Below are 23,768 nucleotides of genomic sequence, written 5' to 3'. Positions count from 1 at the left end.
TCAAAAAAGGATTACAATAATGAGATGCATCCACCACTCCAAAGAAAGGATAGGCAGGAGCTAGACAGCCCGCTATGCCGCTTTAATTCATACACAGCCCCTAAAATCCCTCAGGACCAAACAAACATTGGAACACCAGCAAAACACTAACAGCACTGCATGGAGTTTGGATTCTGTATTCTAGTTCAAGATTCTAGGTAAAGTTTCAGTCATTCTGGACTGCCATTGTTAAATGAATTGGTAGTTCTTACCTGTACATTTTCCAGGAGGAAAGTAATTTTGTGATTGGGGGATAGGATAGCGTGCTACCATCAACGTGTGGTTCTCTGAGCCTTGTTCGTTCTACAGCTGCGGGGGCACAGTTATGTCTAGTGAACTGACTTCACACAGGGGCCGTGGTTGAAGTCAAGTAGGTCGTGGTGGAAGTCAGGTAGGCCGTAGTGGAAGTCAAGTAGTTCATAGTGGAAGTCAAGTGAGTTGCACCCAACCCCCCCCTTTTGCCCAGGGCATGAATTCTACAATGTTGACTCCAATGCTTCCCACAGTTGTGTCAAGTAGGCTAGATTTGGGTGGTGGACCATTCTTGATACACACAGGAAACTGTTGAGCGTGAAAAACCCAGCAGGAAAGAGTGTTCACACAGAGACTGTGGTAACAGGAGTATGCAGTGGTAGTGTACTGTAAGGCCAGGCCATGAGAGCTGTAGGAGACAGACTGGAAACTATGCAGTATGAATACAGCCAGGCCGTGCCATTCCCATGGGAGCTCATTATAAACCAGGACTCCACTTGGAGTTTCAGGATGCGTCCCAAATGGCACCCAATTCCATTTATAGTGCACTACTTTTGATCATGGCCCTGGTCAAATGTAGGGTCAACTGTAGGGCACTATAAAGGGAATAGGGTGCCATTTGGGACGCACCCTTGTAGTTTGGGATTCAGTTGGTGCTCCAGTGACATTCCAGGTGATACCCTCCTGGCTCGAAACACAGGACGGAATCTGGGATCTGGGCCGCAGAACCAGAAAACCCCTCTCTCTCGCTCCCGTCCACCCACCCTTTCAGAGAAACCACATGGTGTGTGAGTGTGTGTGCAGTCTCCCTCCCGTCCAATTCTAAGGTCTCCCCTTTCACATTTTCTGAAGCCCCAAGGCATTGTGGGAGCTTTTCAACTGAAGTGAGCTTTCAGTGAATCATATTCTCCTGCAATACTGTCTTACATGATAACACGCATGCACACACACACACACACACACTCACACACACACACACACAAACACAAACACACACTTAGTCAGGTCAATACAGTATGGAAATATGTATCTATCCGACGGGGCACAGTAGGGGCCTCCCTCCTCTAGGACAGACAGCCTATAACACAGCCAGACAGAACAATACACACTGTTTCCAACCGGGATCGCCAACACTACCGTTACCCCATCCACGCATGGCCTTTCACTTAGGATGCATCCCAAATGGCACCCCATTCCCTTTATAGTGCACTACTTCTGACCAGAGCCCTATAGGGTGTATATAGCCCTATGGACCCTGGTCAAAAAGTAGTGCCCTATAAAGAGAATAGGGTGCTATTTGGCACACAAACTTACAGAGCAGCATAGACAATCTGCTGCACAAACCAGGGGGAGGGGAGCAGTAGGGCTGCACCAGCATTTGAAGTATTTCAGAAAACTGTTTCTGTATGTCAGGGTATATTAGGCCAGTGGTCACATTACAGAGTGGTTACATTAACATTACAGAGTGGTCACATTAACATTACAGAGTGGTCACATTAACATTACAGAGTGGTCACATTAACATTACAGAGTGGTCACATTAACATTACAGAGTGGTCACATTAACATTACAGAGTGGTCACATTAACATTACAGAGTGGTTACATTAACATTACAGAGTGGTCACATTAACATTACAGAGTGGTTACATTAACATTACAGAGTGGTCACATTAACATTACAGAATGGACACATTAACATTACAGAGTGGTCACATTAACATTACAGAGTGGTCACATTAACATTACAGAGTGGTTACATTAACATTACAGAGTGGTCACATTAACATTACAGAGTGGTTACATTAACATTACAGAGTGGTCACATTAACATTACAGAATGGACACATTAACATTACAGAGTGGTCACATTAACATTACAGAGTGGTCACATTAACATTACAGAGTGGTCACATTAACATTACAGAGTGGTCACATTAACATTACAGAGTGGTCACATTAACATTACAGAGTGGTCACATTAACATTACAGAGTGGTCACATTAACATTACAGAGTGGTCACATTAACATTACAGAGTGGTCACATTAACATTACAGATTGGTCATATTAACATTACAGAGTGGTCACATTAACATTACAGAATGGTCACATTCACATTACAGAGTGGTCACGTTAACATTACAGAGTGGTACATTAACATTACAGAGTGGTCACATTAACATTACAGAATGGTCACATTAACATTACAGAATGGTCACATTAACATTACAGAGTGGTCACATTAACATTACAGAGTGGTCACATTAACATTAGAGTGGTCACATTAACATTACAGAGTGGTCACATTAACATTACAGAGTGGTCACATTAACATTACAGAGTGGTCATATTAACATTACAGAGTGGTCACATTAACATTACAGAGTGGTCACATTGTCACGCCCTGACCTTTAATGTCTGTTGTTTTTAGTTGGTTTGGTCAGGGTGTGAATTTCTATGTGTACATTCTAGGTTTTTGTAGATCTATGTTGGCCGGGTGTGGTTCCCAATCAGAGGCAGCTGTCGATCGTTGTCTCTGATTGGGGATCATACTTAGGTAGCCATTTTGCCTACCTATGTTGTAGGATATTGACTCGTTTGGCTTGTTTGTGTGTAGCCATTGTGAGCTTCACGTTACGTTGCTTTTGTTGTTTTGTCGATTGTTAACTTCGTAAATTAACATGTATGCATTCTATGCTGCACCTTGGTCCAATCCTGTACTCAACGAACGTGACACACATTCACATTACAGAGTGGTCACATTCACATTACAGAATGGTAACATTAACATTACAGAGTGGTCACATTAACATTACAGAGTGGTCACATTAACATTACAGAGTGGTCACATTAACATTACAGAGTGGTCACATTAACATTACAGAGTGGTCACATTAACATTACAGAGTGGTCACATTCACATTACAGAATGGTCACATTAACATTACAGAGTGGTCACATTAACATTACAGAGTGGTCACATTAACATTACAGAGTGGTGACATTAACATTACAGAGTGGTCACATTAACATTACAGAGTGGTCACATTAACATTACAGAGTGGTCACATTCACATTACAGAATGGTCACATTAACATTACAGAGTGGTCACATTAACATTACAGAGTGGTCACATTAACATTACAGAGTGGTGACATTAACATTACAGAGCGGTCACATTAACATTACAGAGTGGTGACATTAACATTACAGAGTGGTGACATTAACATTACAGAGCGGTCACATTAACACAGGTGGAAGTATTACAGAAGCTGATGAAAAGATATATGCTGATAATTACACTAAACTTGGTATGTATGGTATGCTATGGCATGACATCATATGTATGCTATGGTATGCTATGCTATGCTATGGCATGACATCGTATGCTTTGCTTTGCTGTGGTATGCTATGGCATGACATTGTATGCTTTGCTATGGTATATGGTATGCTATGCTGAAGACTGGTAATTCCATAATACAATATATACATTTACATTTTAGCCATTTAGCAGGAGCAATTAGGGTTAAGTGCCTTGCTCAAGGGCACATCGACAGATTTTTCACCTAGTCAGCTCGGGGATTAGAACCAGCGACCTTTCGGTTACTGGCACAACGCTCTTAACCACTAAACTACCTGCCGCCCCATATAGAACTCCAACCCATGGTGTGAGGACTGAATGACTGCTGTCCTGTGTGACACTAAAATCCCAGATTAAGGGCTGTACTGGGAGCAGTATTCCAGGTCTCAGACAATTTAAGAGGCTATGAAACACTCGACTAGAGCCCATCTCCCTGGGTGCGTCCCAAATGACACCCTATTCCCTAGATAGTACACTACTTTCGACCAGGGCACATAAGTAATATGGTGCCCTTTGGGACACATCCCCTCTCTCTCTCTCTGTGCTGAGCTCCCCCTGCACTGAGGAAGTCAGGGTGCTTTAACTTATGGCTAGACTCTAACAGGCGTGTCATTAAAAGCAGGAGATCTCACAATGGTAGCAGCGTTCTACGGTCCTCCACAGCCAACAGACAGAGAGGGAGCGAGGCGAGAGAGAGAGAGAGAGAGAGAGAGAGAGAGAGAGAGAGAGAGAGAGAGAGAGAGAGAGAGAGAAACCGAACTCGTAATGAATTGTGGGGCTTAACGTATTTGATATGCTGATACTTCTGGACAGAGTACAACATAACTCCCCTCCGTCTGCATAAGCATTACATTTACACCTGTCAGACAGCTACAGTATGCACTGTAATCTACATAGCTGGGTTCGAATAGTATTTGTTTTCTTTCAAATACTTTTAGTGTTTAATTTAGCCTGCTGAGAGTGCCAGATGGGTGGGGCTTGCACTTTTGGGAGTATTCAACAGGGTTCATTGCGCCAGGCAAGCTCAATAAAGCACAGATAAAGTATTTTAAAGAAAACAAACACTATTTGAACCGAGGTGTGGTATGTAGGTTGCATGCAGGGAAGGATGCATGAGGTTTACCTCACAGGGATGAATAAATGTATAGAAGGTGTTTAAATTATCCATACACACTGTAGCCAGGACTGCAGCTGCTATGACAGGTGTGCGAGGAATGTTCCAAATACGTTCAGAAGTTCAACAAAAGTCCTCTCCAAGAAACACAACTATTCTGTAACTATGCTGTAAGTACTCAAAGCCCAAGGCTTAGCATGACGAACAAAGAATGTGTCTAACTAGTCTTGGGGAAAAGTACTGGTAAACGTAATCTAACACTAGTTTACTGTACTGTACTGTACTGTATATAACAATATGAATATGTATACAGTATATGAATAGTGTGTACATAATATTTTTGTTGTCTCTTGGTGTCTTTCCAATATATATATTTCCCACCATTTTGCCCCCCCCTGCCCCCCCCACCTCTCACACAGTGCTCTTGTAGTATGTCCGGGGCCATGGCTGAGTTAGGGTTAGGGTTAGGGTGTGTGTGTGTATGCATGTGTGTGTGTGTTTGTGTGTGCAGCGAGAGCGAGTAAGGACTACGATTAGTGTGCTGGGGACCAGATGACCCAGTAACCTCTGCAAAGGTGACCGCAGTCCCGTCCACGGTTCACACTGATAGGGTCATAAAGAGAACGCTAGCCAGCTCTCCCCCCCGTCCCATGAGCCTGAGAAAAGCAGGGCCGCCCTGGAGTCAATCAACCTCAGTGCTGCATGGAAGCCAGGTGTGAGGGGCCCGTTACACAGAGGGGCCTGGCCCGGCGCTGGACCGAACGACACCCTCACCACATCAACACAGGGACTGTTAACTGGCCGCAGGGGAGGAGGAGAGGGACGGAGTGAAATAAAGAAGAGAGAGAGAGGGGGAGGGTTGAAGGTGATGAGGGGTAGCATACAATTGAAGAGTGAGGAGTGAAATATCTACTGGTTACAGTGACTGCAATGTTCCACATACTTTTGGTCTTATCCCCTACTGGGAACCTGTTCTTTCTGTGATGTGGGTGTAGTGGTGTAGCTACATGTGTGACTACCTGGCTGCTGCTTTTTCATCAACAAACACTCAGTTCACTCAACTCTGTTGCTCCGTTGGTAAAAGATCATCCTGCAGCAACAGGAAATGTCAATTATTATGTGGATTATAATTCATGGACATTTTTGAAGGGGTTGATGTATAACTTCAGAAGCCTTTTAAAACCTCAAATACACTACAAGTTTGAACGTTTGCAGGAATCAAGATCCTACATCTGTATGCAGGTTTTGGCTGCTCTAACCTTGAGTTGAAGCATAGAAACTCTAAACCTGAAGACTGTTCACGACAAAGCCCATGCAGTAAGTATAAGCAATGCTTAAAGGGATAATTCGAGATTTTGGCAATGAAGCCCTTATCTACTTCCCCAGAGTCAGATTAACTTGTGGATACCATTTTTATGTCTCTGTGTCCAGTATGAAGGAAGCGAGCATAGAATTCCCGTCATTGCTCATTTCGCTAACGTCAGTTAGCATCTTCCTTCAAACTGCATGCAGAGACTTACAAATGGTGTGTGTGCGCACGTGTGTCTGTGTGTGTATGTGCATCTGCGCACGTGTATGTGTGTGTGTCTGTGTGTAATAGAGCTAGATCTCAGGGATCTTAATTACACCCCACTAGAGAATCCCTGGGACAGAGGTTTTCTCAGAGTTTAGAGGTGATCAGTGGTAAAGCAGGCATATCTAAACACACCAGCTCTGACCTGAGAGAGAGAGAGAGAGAGAGAGAGAGAGAGAGAGAGAGAGAGAGAGAGAGAGAGAGAGAGAGAGAGAGAGAGAGAGAGAGAGAGAGAGAGAGAGAGAGAGAGAGAGAGAGAGAGAGAGAGAGAGAGAGAGAGAGAGAGAGAGAGGGGGAGTATATGTGTGTCTTCCAAGATATGCTCTGGAGAGGGAAAATGATCTACACCCTACATTTCCTCAGCTGGTTATGAGAAAATAGGTCAGGAGTTGAAGCAGGTTAATGGTCAGGAGTTGAAGCAGGTTAAAGGGGCTTTCGGGATCGGGCGAGCGATAGTTGTCGTGGTAATGAGGGAAGACGTGGGAAGGGAAGAGACAGGGCGGGGCAGCTACAGATGAAGGGATAAATAAACAGAACCCCAGAGAAACGAGAAGAACCTCCTGGACTCCACCCACATTTTTTCTGTTCGAAGTCCTCAACAGAGTGGTGGAGAAAAGGAAGGTGGAAGAAAGGAGAGGGAAAAAGAAGTGGATGAATTCATGAAGTGGCCTCCTAACTCAGAGTACAGCGACAACTATAGCTCTTTAATGTGGTGGACTTTTAGGTTCCTAAGAGCCTTGTCTTCTCTCTCTCTCTGTCTCTCACCCCTCTCTCTTTCCCGGCCTCCCTCTCTCCCTCTCTCACCCCTCTCTCTTTCCCGGCCTCGCTCTCTCCCTCTCTCACCCCTCTCTCTTTCCCTGCCTCTCTCTCACCCCTCTCTCTTTCCCTGCCTCTCTCTCACCCCTCTCTCTTTCCCTGCCTCTCTCTCTCCCTCTTTCACCCCCCTCTCTTTCCCTGCCCCTCTCTCTCTCTCTCTCTCTCTTTCTCAGCATTGCTCTCAATCTCTCCTTATCCCCCTCTCTATGTGGCTTGTTTGTACATTGAGAGGCAACAGCGAGTGATTTATCTGTCTGACTCAGAGACCAAGGTAAAAAGGGAGATGCTGGGGTTAGAGGTCAAATCCCTAACCATACAATGAGGTCAATGAGGGGTTGTAGGCCACACTGACAGCCAGCCCAGAAGGGTTATATCAGAGTTGTGTCACAGTCATCCTCTCTGACCCCTTTGATTTATTCTGATTCAAACAGGTCAGGAAGTAACAGTCAGAGGAAACACGTTGGATAATGTTGAACTTAATTGAATCAACATGTGGAGACCATGATGTGATTTAGGCCTAACATGTGAACCATACCAGATAATGAAGGTCGTTTACAGTGAGATATGACTCTTGTTTAAGCTTAATGTAATAAATGAATACCAAAGTCAAAGAGGTGTCTGGGCTATGTAACCCAAAATTAATTGAAGCATCAGTCTTCTTCAGACATCGTTTCAGTTCCAAGCCTGTATCACGGCCCAAAGTCGTTAATAAAGTCTCTCTGACTTAATCATCAATAAAGTGACAAAACTTATTTTATTCCAAAGAGAGCGAGAGAGATAGAGAGAGAGAGAGAGAGAGAGAGAGAGAGACTGAAGAAGGAGAGTGAGAGAGAGAGAGAGAGAGAGAGAAATACAACCCATATTTATGTTTATTTATTTTCCCATTTGTACTTTAACTATTTGCACATTGTTACAACACTGTATATATACATAATATGACATTTGAAATGTCTTTATTCTTTTGAAACTTCTGAGTGTAATGTTTACTGTTAATATTTATTGTTTATTTCACTTTTGTTTACTATCTACTTCACTTGCTTTGGCAATGTTAACACACGTTTCCCATGCCAATAAAGCCCTTAAATTGAAATTGAATTGAGAGAGAGAGAGAGGGAGAGAGAGAGAGAGAGCGAGAGAGAGAGGGAAATTAGTTTTATGAACTGCAACATCCTGCCAGGACTTTTATTGGGCGCTTAAGCATGTGTGACCTGCCCCGTAGCAACAGAGCCGCCTGTTAAATAGTGGCTGTGACCTTGTAGGTGGGTGTGTTGACCCCTCCCAGTTCCCCTACCATCACTACCTAACCTCTAAACACAGCTGGACCTGACTGCACACACACACACACACACACACACACACACACACACACACACACACACACACACACACACACACTTTAACATGGTCAACCTTTGACCTCCACAGACAAAGGACAGATACATTAATAACCAGATTCCCTATTGGTCTAATTTCCTTCCCCCATATTAACCATGACATACATTTACAGTTGTTTGTGTGTGTGTCCCCACAAGAATAGTAAACGAACAAAAATTTGTCCAACTGGGGACATTTTGTTGGTCACCACGTGGTCAAATGCTGTTTCTAGGGGGTTTAGGGTTAATGTTAGAATTAGCGTTAGGGTTAGAATTACATTAAGGGTTAGGGTTAGGAGCTAGGGATAGTTTTAGGGTTAGGGTTATGGTTAGGGTTAGGCGCTAGGGTTAGGTTTAAGGTTAGGTTTTTGGGTAAAGATTAGGGTTAGGGTTAAGGTTAGGGTAAGGGTAAGAGTACGGGTTAGGGTTAGGGTAAGGGAAAATAGGATTTTGAATGGGACGGAATTGTGTGTCCCCACAAGGTTAGCTGTACAAGACTGTGTGTGTGTGTGTGTGTCACCACCAAGCCAAACCATTAATTTAAATGGAGAATGTAAACACATGTGGTGGTCCTGGGTAGGTTTATGGAGACTGGCCTAACCCAAAGTGTCAATGTGTTGATTGGTACCATCCTGATTGATACCATCTCTGATTGATACTATCCTTGAGCAAGGCACTTAACCCTAATCTGCTCCCAGGGCGCCGTACCACTATAGCTGACCCTTTAAAACCAACACATTTCACTGCACCTACAGTATCTGGTTTATGTGACAATAAAACAAATATATTTTTGGATTGCCATGTAGTCATGTGTTGTACAGAGAGGGGTGGGTGGGGGACTGGGAGAGGAGACAGAGCTGTGTGTATGTCAAATCAAATCAAATCAAATTGTATTCATCACATGCGCCGAATACAATAGGTGTAGACCTTACAGTGAAATGCTTACTTACAAGCCCTTAACCAACAATGCAGTTTTACGAAAGAATACCCCAAAAAATCACAAAAAAATACAATATAAAATAATACGAAATAAAAGTAACAAATAATTAAAGAGCAGTAGTAAAAATAACAATAGCGAGGCTATATACAGGGGGTACCAGTACCGAGTCAATGTGTAGGGGCACCGGTTAGTCAAGGTAATTAAGGTAATATGTACATGTAGGTTGCCGTGCGGTATCAGAGAGAACAGTCTATGACTAGGTTGGCTGGAGTCTTTGACAATTTTTAGGGCCTTCCTCTGACACCGCCTGGTATAGAGGTCCTGGATGGCAGGTGATGTACTGGGCCGTACGCACTACCCTCTGTAGTGCCTTGCGGTCGGAGGCCGAGCAGTTGCCATACAAGGCAGTGATGCAACCAGTCAGGATGCTCTCGATGGTGCAGCTGTAGACCCTTTTGAGGATCTGAGGACCCATGCCAAATCTTTTCAGTCTCCTTAGGGGGAATAGGATTTGTCGTGCCCTCTTCACGACTGTCTTGGTGTGTTTGGACCATGTTAGTTTGTTGGTGATGTGGACACCAAGGAACTTGAAGCTCTCAACCTGCTCCACTACAGCCCTGTATGTGTGTGTGTGTGTGTTTGTGTGTGTGTGTGTGTGTGTATGTGTGAGTTACTACTGGTCTGTGCATACCTCTGAGGATGTAATTCTGGTAGTTCTGGTCCGCTTCAGCCCCAACCTTGATTAGACATGTCAGTCCTTCAGACACCACAAACTCATGGACCAGGTCCTTGTCATCCTGAAGAGCAGAGAGAAGAGCAGTTTACGCCTGATTCTAACACATCATATAGTGTCCCAAATGGCACCCTATGAGCCCTGGTCAAAAGTAGTCCACTATATAGAGAATAGGGTGCCATTTGGGATGTAGCCCACAGTCTCTCTGTCACTGAGACACACAGCTAACACATGAACACAGACGACTAGAGACTGGTCCTGTGCAATGAGTAGCAGTGATTCTATGGATGAGTTCTAAATAGCACAAGGTAGTGCACTATATAGGGAATAGGGTAGCATTTGGGACACAGACTATGTATGATTTAGCATAATGGGACATGGGATTAGGAAGTTATATGAGAGTGGTTTTTTTGACGCCACAAATCTATAAAGACCTTTAAAGACATTTAAGAGCCCTTGTAGGTCTCATTTTTGTATCTACAGTATAATAATGACCTTTAAACTTTGCCAAGTATGGGCAATACAAGTATTACATTTAATGAAAGAGATTTATGGTATCCTTGACAACACATATCTCCATGACAGAAAGTAAGACTAAGTATGTTGTGCATTACTTTCACCAGGGACAAATTACCCAGCATGCTCCAAGCACCTCATTTCCTGTTGTCATGGCAACCCTGTGTTTTGTAGTTACCTTAAATATTGGTTGCTAAGTGCCTGTTACCGGCTAACAGAAAGAGCTCATCCAATTAGTGACAGAGAGGTGCTAAGAGCATTGCTGTCCCCGTTTAATGAATAGTTAGACGCCAACGAACCACTCGGCGCATGAGTGAGTGAGTGAGCGAGCAGTGAGCACACTTCGCATTGCTGATTTGGTATTACTGACCCAGACCACAACCCCCTCCACCTTAGATCCTTGCTGAAGTGAAGGGGAAACTCTGGGTTCACACCAAACAACTTCATTTCATCAGGGTTGTTGAGTCTTAGCTGTGAAATAGTAGCATAGTGGCCCCCCCCTGGGTGCACATTTTGGTTTTTGCCCTAGCACTACACAGCTGATTCAAATAATTAAAGCTTGATGATGAGTTGGTTATTTGAATCAGCTGTGTAGTGTTAGGGCAAAAACCAAATCGTGCACCCAGGGGGGCCTCGGGACCGAGTAGGGAAACCCTGCTGTCGGGTTAATCATAGAAGAGATGGTTACTGTAGGCTATGTACACACTGGGATCAGGACACCAGACATCAAAATACCTTCTGAACAGAATATTACAATAGGAAGTAATTTGTTTTGACCTTGTGTATTAGGCCCAGTTGATACTGGGAAGAAAAATACTCCTCAGGAGTGAAATTCAATGTAGACAATGTGTCTAGGGAACTATGGATGGAGAAACCCTTTAATACTAGATCAGGACTGTCCTCTTACATACAAGAGGCATGGGGCCCTGTTGAATAACCTTCAATGAAGTGGCTATTCGCTAACGTTGTGGTTATTACCCTACAATAACACGATTAGCTCTAATCTAATTGATCCAATTGGATTAATGTATTTCTGAACAACAGGCTCCCAGCTTTTCTGAGCCTGTGTCCCAAATGGCACCCTATTCCCTATGTAGTGCACTACTTTTGAATAGAGTCCTATGAGACCCTGATCAAAAGTAGTGCACTACATAGGGAATTGGGTGCCATTTGGGACGCACAGGGTAGAGTTAGCTTGTAGCCAAACACCCGCTGGGAGAGCACTTTATACTGAACCATCTGATCTTAGCTCAGTGCTATTTCTTTATACTGAACCATCTGATCTGAGCTCAGTGCGATTTCTTTCACTTTGATGTCACCACACAACGTTTCATTGGCAGCCTGTCCAGTTTTGTAATATCAAAAGACCTTGGGGGAGCTAAATGAAAAAGCATGTTTTAGTGGACTGTTTATCTAAGTCTTTTTGACCCTACGCTGAATTTAAGGAATTAATACTAGACAAATGTGTTAAAATATTGAATAGGAGAACTAAGCCCACTGTAGCAGTGCTTCGATACTGGGACCTGGAATATAATGAAAAACACAGTATTATCATAACCCTGAAATACATTGTGAATGGCCCTGTGATATTTATGTGTTTCTGCTGAGTTTGTCTCCTATACAGTGCCTTGCAAAAGTATTAATCCCCCTTGGCGTTTTTCCTATTTTGTTGCATTACAACCTGTAATTTAAATAGATTTTTATTTAGATTTCATTTAATGGACATACACAAAATAGTCAAAATTGGTGAAGCGAAAATAAAAAAATAACTTGTTTCAAAAAAGTATTAAAAATAAATAACGGAAAAGTGGTGCGTGCATTTGTATTCACCCCCTTTGCTATGAAGCCCCTAAATAAGATCTGGTGCAACCAATTACCTTCAGAAGTCACATAATTAGTTAAATAAAGTCCACTTGTGTGCAATCTAAGTGTCACATGATCTGTCACATGATCTCAGTATATATACACCTGTTCTGACACCACAAGCAAGGGGCACCACCAAGCAAGCGGCACCATGAAGACCAAGGAGCTCTCCAAACAGGTCAGGGACAAAGTTGTGGAGAAGTACGGATCAGGGTTGGGTTATAAAAAGATATCCAAAACTTTGAACATCCCACGGAGCACCATTAAATCCATCATAAAAAAATTGAAAGACTATGGCACCACAACAAACCTGCCAAGAGAGGGCCACCCACCACAACTCACAGACCAGGCAAGGAGGGGATTAATCAGAGAGGCAACAAAGAGACCAAAGATAACCCTGAAGGAGCTGCAAAGCTCCACAGCGGAGATTGGAGTATCTGTCCATAGGACCACTTTAAGCCGTACACTCCACAGAGCTGGGCTTTACGGAAGAGTGTCCAGAAAAAAGCCATTGCTTAAAGAAAAAAATAAACAAACACGTTTGGTGTTCGCCAAAAGGCATGTGGGAGACTCCCCAAACATATGGAAGAAGGTACTCTGGTCAGATGAGACTCAAATTCAGCTATTTGGCCATCAAGGAAAACGCTATGTCTGGCGCAAACCCAACACCTCTCATCACCCTGAGAACACCATCCCCACAGTGAAGCATGGTGGTGGCAGCATCATGCTGTGGGGATGTTTTTCATCGGCAGGGACTGGGAAACTGGTCAGAATTGAAGGAATGATGGATGGAAATTCTTGAGGGAAACCTGTTTCAGTCTTCCAGAGATTTGAGACTGGGATGGAGTTTCACCTTCCAGCAGGACAATGACCCTAAGCATACTGCTAAAGCAGCACTCAAGTGGTTTAAGGGGAAACATTTAAATGTCCAGACCTCAATCCAATTGAGAATCTGTGGTATGACTTAAAGATTGCTGTGCACCAGCGGAACCCATCCAACTTGAAGGAGCAGGAGCAGTTTTGCCTTGAAGAATGGGAAGAAATCCCAGTGGCTTGATGTGCCAAGCTTATAGAGACATACCCCAAGAGACTTGCAGCTGTAATTGCTGCAAAAGGTGACTCTACAAACTATTGACTTTGGGGGGGTGAATAGTTATGCACGCTCAAGTTTTCTGTTTTTTTGTCTTATTTCTTGTTTGTTTCACAAAAAATTGTATTTTGCATCATCAAAGAGGTAGGCATGTTGTGTAAATCAAATGATACAATCCCCCAAAAAATCCATTTTAATTTCAGGTTGTAAGGCAACAAAATAGGAAAAATGCCAAGGAGGGTGAATACTTTCGCAAGCCACTGTAATTCAGCTTGTTACAGTAGTATTTTATTTGCAGAACCTCATGTCCGCTTGCCTCCCCCTGCACTTTATGTTTTTCTCCTAGATGACAAAACCACCTGTGGCTCTCACACCTGTCGACGGCTCAGTCATTTAAGTACAGGAGGGAGGTTTTCAGCAGGCTTCGGAGTGGGCTACGGACTAGTGCTCAGGTGGGGAGTGAGGGGGAGAGGTGTGTGCGTGTGTGTGTTTGTGTTTGTGTGTGTGTGTGTGTGCGTGCGTGAGGCATGTGTGTGTGAGGCGTGTGTTTGTGTGTGTGTGTGTGTGTACACTGTTGGGTGGTCAGTCTTAGAGCTCTCCTCCCTCATAGGAATACACACCAGAGTGTTTCCAGGACAGCTTCTACATGCATCAATGATGGAGAGCCCAGTCATTTGGCAAAACCACTGTGTACTCACACAGAGAAAGTTCCAGACACACAGCTAGGCTGGAAATGAAATATTATACAGTCTGTGACACAGAGCTGGAGACACTGTACCTTCTGATAACATTTAGGTACAGTGAGGGAAAAAAGTATTTGATCCCCTGCTGATTTTGTACGTTTGCCCACTGACAAAGACATGATCAGTCTATAATTTTAATGGTAGGTTTATTTGAACAGTGAGAGACAGAATAACAACAAAAATATCCAGAAAAACGCATGTCAGAAATGTTATAAATTGATTTGCATTTTAATGAGGGAAATAAGTATTTGACCCCCTCTCAATCAGAAAGATTTCTGGCTCCCAGGTGTCTTTTATACAGGTAACGAGCTGAAATTAGGAGCACACTCTTAAAGGGAGTGCTCCTAATCTCAGTTTGTTAGCTGTATAAAAGACACCTGTCCACAGAAGCAATCAATCAATCAGATTCCAAACTCTCCACCATGGCCAAGACCAAAGAGCTCTCCAAGGATGTCAGGGACAAGATTGTAGACCTACACAAGGCTGGAATGGGCTACAAGACCATCGCCAAGCAGCTTGGTGAGAAGGTGACAACAGTTGGTGCGATTATTCGCAAATGGAAGAAACACAAAAGAACTGTCAATCTCCCTCGGCCTGGGGCTCCATGCAAGATCTCACCTCGTGGAGTTGCAATGATCATGAGAACGGTGAGGAATCAGCCCAGAACTACATGGGAGGATCTTGTCAATGATCTCAAGGCAGCTGGGACCATAGTCACCAAGAAAACAATTGGTAACACACTACGCCGTGAAAGACTGAAATCCTGCAGCGCCCGCAATGTCCCCCTGCTCAAGAAAGCACATATACAGGGCCGTCTGAAGTTTGCCAATGAACATCTGAATGATTCAGAGGAGAACTGGGTGAAAGTGTTGTGGTCAGATGAGACCAAAATGGAGCTCTTTGGCATCAACTCAACTCGCTGTGTTTGGAGGAGGAGGAATGCTGCCTATGACCCCAAGAACACCATCCCCACCGTCAAACATGGAGGTGGGAAACATTATGCTTTGGGGGGTGTTTTTTCTGCTAAGGGGACAGGACAACTTCACCGCATCAAAGGGACGATGGACGGAGCCATGTACCGTCAAATCTTGGGTGAGAACCTCCTTCCCTCAGCCAGGGCATTGAAAATGGGTCGTGGATGGTTATTCCAGCATGACAATGACCCAAAACACACGGCCAAGGCAACAAAGGAGTGGCTCAAGAAGAAGCACATTAAGGTCCTGGAGTGGCCTAGCCAGTCTCCAGACCTTAATCCCATAGAAAATCTGTGGAGGGAGCTGAAGATTCGTGTTGCCAAACTTCAGCCTCGAAACCTTAATGACTTGGAGAAGATCTGCAAAGAGGAGTGGAACAAAATCCCTCCTGAGATGTGTGCAAACCTGGTGGCCAACTACAAGAAACGTCTAACCTCTGTGATTACCAACAAGGGTTTTGCCACCAAGTACTAAGTCATGTTTTGCAGAGGGGTCAAATACTTATTTCCCTCATTAAAATGCAAATCAATTTATAACATATTTGACGTGTTTTTCTGGATTTTTGTTGTTGTTATTCTGTCTCTCACTGTTCAAATAAACCTACCATTAAAATTATAGACTGATCATGTCTTTGTCAGTGGGCAAACGTACAAAATCAGCAGGGGATCAAATACTTTTTTCCCCTCACTGTATAGACCTGCAGCAGACAGCATTTTAACAGAGTTTCTTCATCCAAATGCATGGACGCACGATATTGATACAAGGTCTTTAGGGGAGGGGTTACTCGAGTGCATTCGTTTGAGAATGTTTGTGTGTGTGTGTGTGAGTGTTTGTGTGTGTGTGTGTGGTGACATACTCTTCCTCCAAACCCGACCTAGTCATTCCAAGTGTCCACGGACACAGTGATGCGTCCTGATCCATTGCTGTATTCTCTGTCAACATCTGTTGCTCTCGTTCCCTTCCAACGGTCTCCTGAAGTGATGGTTAACACTCCCCCTCTATCCTCCCCCTCTAGCCTCCCCCTCTAGCCTCCCCCACTAGCCTCCCCCTCTAGACTCCCCCTCTAGCCTCCCCCAGCCCCCCCTCCAGCCTCCCCCTCCTAGCCCCCCCAGCCTCCCCTCTAGCCTCCCCCTCTAGCCTCCCCTCTAGCCTCCCCCTCAGCCTCCCCCTCTAGCCTCCCTCTAGCCCCCCATAGCCTCCCCCTCTAGCCCCCCTCTATTCTCCCCCAGCCCCCCTCTAGCCCCCCAGCCTCCCCCTCTAGCCCCCCTATAGCCTCCCCCTCTAGCCTCCCCAGCCTCCCCTCTAGCCCCCCTATAGCCTCCCCCTCTAGCCTCCCCCTCTAGCCCCCCAGCCTCCCCCTCTAGCCCCCCTATAGCCTCCCCCCTCTAGCCTCCCCCTCTAGCCCCCCCAGCCTCCCCCTCTAGCCTCCCCTCTAGCCCCCCACAGCCTCCCCTCTAGCCTCCCCCTCTAGTCTCCCCCCTCTAGCCCCCCAGCCTCCGCCTCTATCCTCCCCCTCTAGCCCCCCACTCTAGCCTCCCCCTCTATCTCCCCCTCTAGCCTCCCCCTCTAGCCCCCCTAGCCTCCCCCTCTATCCCCCCTCTAGCCTCCCCCTCTAGCCCCCCCCTCTAGCCCCCCCCTAGCCTCCCCTCTAGCCCCCCTAGCCTCCCCCTCTAGCCTCCCCCCTCTAGCCCCCCCACTCTAGCCTCCCCCTCTAGCCTCCCCCTCTAGCCCCCCCCTCTAGCCCCCCACTCTAGCCTCCCCCTCTAGTCCCCCTCTAGCCTCCCCCTCTATCCCCCCTCTAGCCTCCCCCTCTAGCCCCCCTAGCCTCCCCCTCTAGCCCCCCAGCCCACCCCCCTAGCCTCCCCCTCTAGCCTCCCCCCTCTAGCCCCCCCCACTCTAGCCTCCCCCTCTAGCCTCCCCCTCTAGCCCCCCACTCTAGCCTCCCCCTCAGCCCCCCCACTCTAGCCTCCCCCTCTGACTCCCTGCCAGGCCCGTCAGCCCCAGTGTGTGAAGCAGGGCTCTGGCCAAGCATAGACCTGAGCACAGCAGAGTACAGCATAGCATAGCTGCCACGGAGGCAGTCTACTCTCACTGCACAGCTCTGTTCAGTCAGCTAGGGAAAATATTACTGTACAGTGTGTGTGTTTGTGTTAAGTATGTTTGTACGAGCACTTGCTGTACAAAGCATGCATGTGTGTGTGTCCAAAACACTTGTGCATACACGTGTGTGTGTGTGTGTGTGTGTGTGTGTTTGTGTGTGTGCCACATGGGAGAATGTGTGATAGTTAATGATAAACAACAGCCAGTAGTAGACTAACGCTGCAGTATTAATTCATCTGCCATTCTCAGGGTGCTGCTAAGACAAAGGGGAGGGGAACATTACCTGAAAGATCTGCTTGAGGGAAAACAGGGCTCTCCTCAGCTCTCGTCCATTTGAGTTGTAGAGTTTCTCTAAAAGAAAGAAAGAAAGAAAGAAAGAAAGAAAGAAAGAAAGAAAGAAAGAAAGAAAGAAAGAAAGAAAGAAAGAAAGAAAGAAAGAAAGAAAGAAAGAAAAGAAAGAAAGAAAGAAGAAAGAAAGAAGAAAGAAAGAAAAAAGAAGAAAAAGAAAGAAAAAAGAAAAGAAAGAAAGAAGAAAGAAAGAAAGAAGAAAGAAAGAAAGAAAGAAAGAAAGAAAGAAAGAAAGAAAGAAAGAAAGAAAGAAAGAAAGAAAGAAAGAAAGAAAGAAAGAAAGAAAGAAAGAAAGAAAGAAAGAAAGAAAGAAAGAAAGAAAGAAAGAAAGAAAGAAAGAAAGAAAGAAAGAAAGAAAGAAAGAAAGAATCAGTTTACAGTCACACACAGCTGCGGTACATTTCCATGTCAATGACTCAAGGAAAAAGCTAACTAAGCAAAGGCTTACAGTCCAAGAGATTGGAGAGGTAACCCTGCATGTGTGAGTGAAACGCAGCGTGACAGAGTTCCTCCTGTCAATGCCAGAGGACCTGTGAAGGACCGATAGCTACCATCCAGCTTGGTTGTGTTCAATTGTTCTCTGTGAAATTTGCTATTTTGATTCAGAGTCCATGAACTATAACCTTTCAGTAGAATATTCAGTCACATTTCATTAATGCTAATACACATCTTGTCCAGTAATAGTTTGACTAGTTGCTCTGGGCCAGTAATGCAGAGGGAAAGGAGACTGTAAATGTTTACATCTGAGTCCTTTAGCAGAAGCTCTTATCCAGAGCCACTTACAGTTAGTGAGTGCATACATTTTTCATATTGGCCCCCCGTGGGAATCGAACCCACAACCCTGGCGTTGCAAGCACCATGCTCTACCAACTGAGCTACAGGAGGCCTAGTTCAGAGAAGCACATCTGTGAAGAGTTAGAAAACACTGGACTTTTCCTGCTGACAGAACTAACTCTATCTGCCTCCACCGTGCAAAGCCACTACTACCATACAGATCATATAATACTGTGACTGGCTCCTACACTGACTGACTTATGACCAGACCACACAGGTCAGCTTGCCAACACGTAGTAGCTACACTCACGATTCAATCTGTAATGTTGTTGTGCAAAGGCTAAAGGGTTTCCAAAAGAACAGGATTAAAAAAGAACAGGATTAATTGCTAATTGGTATGGTTATGAGGACTCTTGGACATTGAATTACTTCCAAAAACTCTTAGGCGTTCTCATCCTTTCAGGGTATGTTGAGATCTTTCAACATGGCGTTGCATTTCAGGTGTTGTTCATTGTCTCACCATTGGGAGGCAGTGTTGAGCAGTAGAGCGTGATTCCAGTCTATTTTGATGCAGTGCTGCAGTGGAGGTACACTGTACCACTACCACACAGGCTGCTGCTGCTTGGAGAGTCTCTACTCTGACTCAGTGAAAGCTGTATCACTGCTGCAGATAGCAACATACACCATACACTACTGTAGTCTCCTTCAGCTCTACCTCTCTCTCTCTCTCCCCATCTTTCTTTCTCTCTGTTTCATCTCTACCCCTCTCTCTCGTTCTCTCTCTCTCTCTCAGCCCCCATCTCTCTCTCTCCCTTGTTCAGCTCTACCTCTTCTTCCTTCTTCCTCACTCATGTTTTCCTCTTTATCATGAACACAGATGCGTTTGGTCTCCAATGACCTCTGACCTCTCTGCTCCCTGTGTTCACGCTCTCACATTACTTAGACCTCAATAATTATGCTACCCTCCTTCTTCAAGCCAAAGTGAGAGGCACAGGTGACCCCTGTGCACAATCACACACACACACACACACACACACACACACACACACACACACACACACACACACACACACACACACACACACACACACACACACACACACACACCTTTCACCATAGCAGGAAGGGGCCTCATCAGTAACACTTTGCCCTGTGGTGAAATATATTCTGTCATGTTGCTCTACGGCCTAACAAGACAACTCATTATAACATATATTCTGTCATGTTGCTCTACGGCCTAACAAGATAACTCATTATAACATATATTCTGTCATGTTGCTCTACGGCCTAACAAGATAACTCATTATAACATATATTCTGTCATGTTGCTCTACGGCCTAACAAGACAACTCATTATAACATATATTCTGTCATGTTGCTCTACGGCCTAACAAGACAACTCATTATAACATATATTCTGTCATGTTGCTCTACGGCCTAACAAGACAACTCATTATAACATATATTCTGTCATGTTGCTCTACGGCCTAACAAGATAACTCATTATAACATATATTCTGTCATGTTGCTCTACGGCCTAACAAGACAACTCATTATAACATATATTCTGTCATGTTGCTCTACGGCCTAACAAGATAACTCATTATAACATATATTCTGTCATGTTGCTCTACGGCCTAACAAGACAACTCATTATAACATATATTCTGTCATGTTGCTCTACGGCCTAACAAGATAACTCATTATAACATATATTCTGTCATGTTGCTCTACGGCCTAACAAGACAACTCATTATAACATATATTCTGTCATGTTGCTCTACGGCCTAACAAGACAACTCATTATAACATATATTCTGTCATGTTGCTCTACGGCCTAACAAGACAACTCATTATAACATATATTCTGTCATGTTGCTCTACGGCCTAACAAGACAACTCATTATAACATATATTCTGTCATGTTGCTCTACGGCCTAACAAGATAACTCATTATAACATATATTCTGTCATGTTGCTCTACGGCCTAACAAGACAACTCATTATAACATATATTCTGTCATGTTGCTCTACGGCCTAACAAGATAACTCATTATAACATATATTCTGTCATGTTGCTCTACGGCCTAACAAGATAACTCATTCAAATTCCATCGCTGTCCTGATCATTGTGGCACTGGAGAGTTTGATTTCTTCCTTACTGTTGGTGCGTAAGTGTGTGTGTTTGCACATGAAGTGCATGTGCATGTGCATGTGCATGTGTGTGTGAGATTATGAGTCATGAACACAGACCCTAACACAACCCAACGCTGTCCCGTTGAAACCTCTCACGTCTATGAGTGATCTGTCTATACAAACAGCTGGCCCTAATTCTATTCAGAAGGGTGAGAAACACACAGTCTCTTGGCTGGATGGTGGATGGGGCATATACTTGAGATTCACAGCACAGCAACAGACCTCTATTCATCATTGTTGTTTTCAGTCATAGATGAAATCCCTTCCCAGCTGAAGGTCTGAGTTTGTATGTGTGTGTGTGTGTGTCTGCCAGCTCTGTGGGCACACATAGATTCTTCCGGAGACACCGTCAGCCAGCAGTATAGCCCAGACACAGCCAAGGCCTAACAGACCCCCTCACTCCTCTCTCTCTCACACACACACACACACACACACACACACACACACACACACACACACACACACACACACACACACACACACACACACACACACGTCTATCAACACACACGTCAGACAGCACTTGTCTGCCAGCAGAGACTTAGACAACACCCAACCCCCACAGAAAAGCCCTAATGCAAGCACTTTGCACGTTGCACATACACACACTACGCACACACACACACACACACCACGCACACACCACGCACACACGCACGCACGCACACACTGTTGAGGAAAACAATGTATTGCTGAACAGTTGCAAAGGGGATTCCTCAGTTGGTCGGAGGTTGGCTTAGCGGCTCTGGACTGACTGGGGTGTGTTCCAGGACACATGTTGATGGATGGACTGACTGGGCTGTGTTCCAGGACACATGTTGAGGGATGTACTGACTGGGCTGTGTTCCAGGACACATGTTGAGGGATGTACTGACTGGGCTGTGTTCCAGGACACATGTTGAGGGATGTACTGACTGGGATGTGTTCCAGGACACATGTTGAGGGATGTACTGACTGGGCTGTGTTCCAGGACACATGTTGAGGGATGTACTGACTGGGCTGTGTTCCAGGACATATGTTGAGGGATGTACTGATCGGGGTGTGTTCCAGGACACATGTTGAGGGATGTACTGACTGGGATGTGTTCCAGGACACATGTTGAGGGATGTGCTGACCAGGATGTGTTCCAGGACACATGTTGAGGGATGTACTGACTGGGCTGTGTTCCAGGACACATGTTGAGGGATGTGCTGACTGGGCTGTGTTCCAGGACACATGTTGAGGGATGTACTGACTGGGGTGTGTTCCAGGATAGATGTTGAGGGATGTACTGACTGGGATGTGTTCCAGGACACATGTTGAGGGATGTACTGACTGGGCTGTGTTCCAGGACAAATGTTGAGTGATGTGCTGACTGGATGTGTTCCTGGACACATGTTGAGGGATGTGCTGACTGGGTTGTGTTCCAGGACAAAAGTTGAGGGATGTACTGACTGGGCTGTGGTCCAGGACACATGTTGAGGGATGTGCTGACTGGGGTGTGTTCCAGGACAGATGTTGAGGGATGTACTGACTGGGATGTGTTCCAGGACACATGTTGAGGGATGTACTGACTGGGCTGTGTTCCAGGACAAATGTTGAGTGATATGCTGACTGGGTGTGTTCCAGGACACATGTTGAGGGATGTGCTGACTGGGATGTGTTCCAGGACACATTTTGAAGGATGTGCTGACTGGGCTGTGTTCCAGGACACATGTTGAGGGATGTACTGACTCGGCTGTGTTCCAGGACACATGTTGAGGGATGTACTGACTGGGCTGTGTTCCAGGACACATGTTGAGGGATGTACTGACTGGGCTGTGTTCCAGGACACATGTTGAGGCATGTACTGACTGGGCTGTGTTCCAGGACACATGTTGAGGCATGTACTGACTGGGCTGTGTTCCAGGACACATGTTGAGGGATATACTGACTGGGCTGTGTTCCAGGACAATCAAATGTGTTCACATTCACTCAGGGAGTTGGTGTGTGTGTACTGTAGACTGCCTGGGGCCAGTCTGTGAATATGGCCTACATCTGATGATGATGCACCCTGGGTAGACACAGAGTGAACCAACACAATTCAATCCAGAGATCTAGATTATGATGGAACACAGGGCTGGGGTGTTCCATGCTGGAGGAGAGGAAACTCACATTCTGAAACATTCAATGCCATACATGGCTGAGAACGGGACACAGATCAGATTACTCCTGGTCTTTTAAAATAGTATGTCCCAGTAACCTACTGGTATCAACACCCACCAGATATAAATCTGCAGTGAAGTGAGGAAATATTTACAGGGGCACACCGATACGCAGCCCTATGCATCATGGTAAAGAAATGTCACATACTGTGTGAATTGCCCCAAAAAATGATGTTTACTGTACAATGTTGTACAGGGGAATTTTCCCATGTTGACTCAACATGAAAATGTGACGAAGCAAAGGGAAAATGTTGTTGTCATACAGACGGTTGGGGTCTACAATAAGTCAGTTTACTGGCTACTGTTTCACTCCTTACATCACCAAAGATCCTGTAAAGTTGAGCTGGATGCCAGGAGACAATGGACACATTCTCCCCTTATGATATAAGCTTTGTAGGGACCAACATTTCTTACATTTCTGTACCCATGGCAACACAATCCTACCACATTCCCATCACGCTCCTCTTTCAGGAGGAGATCTGGGCCCATAGGAGGGCTGGATTGCTGATCTAGGATCAGATTTGTTATTTTTTTATCATAATTTATAAGATAATATGGGCAGGGAGGACCTGATCCTTGATCAGTGCTCCTACTCTGAGATACTTTATGAACATGGGCCCTAATGGCAGGTAGCCCAGATACTGTATGTCGTGAAAGTAAATCAGCAGATTCATCAGTCTCTCTGCCAGTTGGCACCACTTCCCCATCACCATCCCTATCACCATGTTTCTGCTGCGGTAGGGGCACTGCCTGTCCTGATGACTCTCCTCTTTAGTCT

The 23,768-nt window shown here is 45.1% G+C and overlaps 1 protein-coding gene across 1 annotated transcript in view; it reads right to left on the bottom strand.

Annotated features, from left to right (window-relative positions):
• The window catches only part of LOC121555539 (FH1/FH2 domain-containing protein 3-like), a 187,781-nt gene that overhangs the window by 53,087 nt on the left and 110,926 nt on the right, over window positions 1-23,768 (bottom strand). Inside the window, exons 4-5 of the mRNA XM_045212768.1 lie at window positions 17,773-17,840; window positions 10,162-10,267 (exon numbers count right to left, since the gene is read on the bottom strand). Of these exons, the coding sequence (XP_045068703.1) occupies window positions 10,162-10,267; window positions 17,773-17,840 (174 nt within the window). The remainder of the gene's footprint in view (window positions 1-10,161; window positions 10,268-17,772; window positions 17,841-23,768) is intronic.

This window comes from Coregonus clupeaformis, unplaced genomic scaffold (genome assembly GCF_020615455.1).
Source record: "Coregonus clupeaformis isolate EN_2021a unplaced genomic scaffold, ASM2061545v1 scaf0049, whole genome shotgun sequence".
Taxonomy (NCBI): domain Eukaryota; kingdom Metazoa; phylum Chordata; class Actinopteri; order Salmoniformes; family Salmonidae; genus Coregonus; species Coregonus clupeaformis.
The sequence above is the reverse complement of the archived record's forward strand: the minus strand, read 5'-3'. Positions and strand labels throughout refer to the sequence as shown.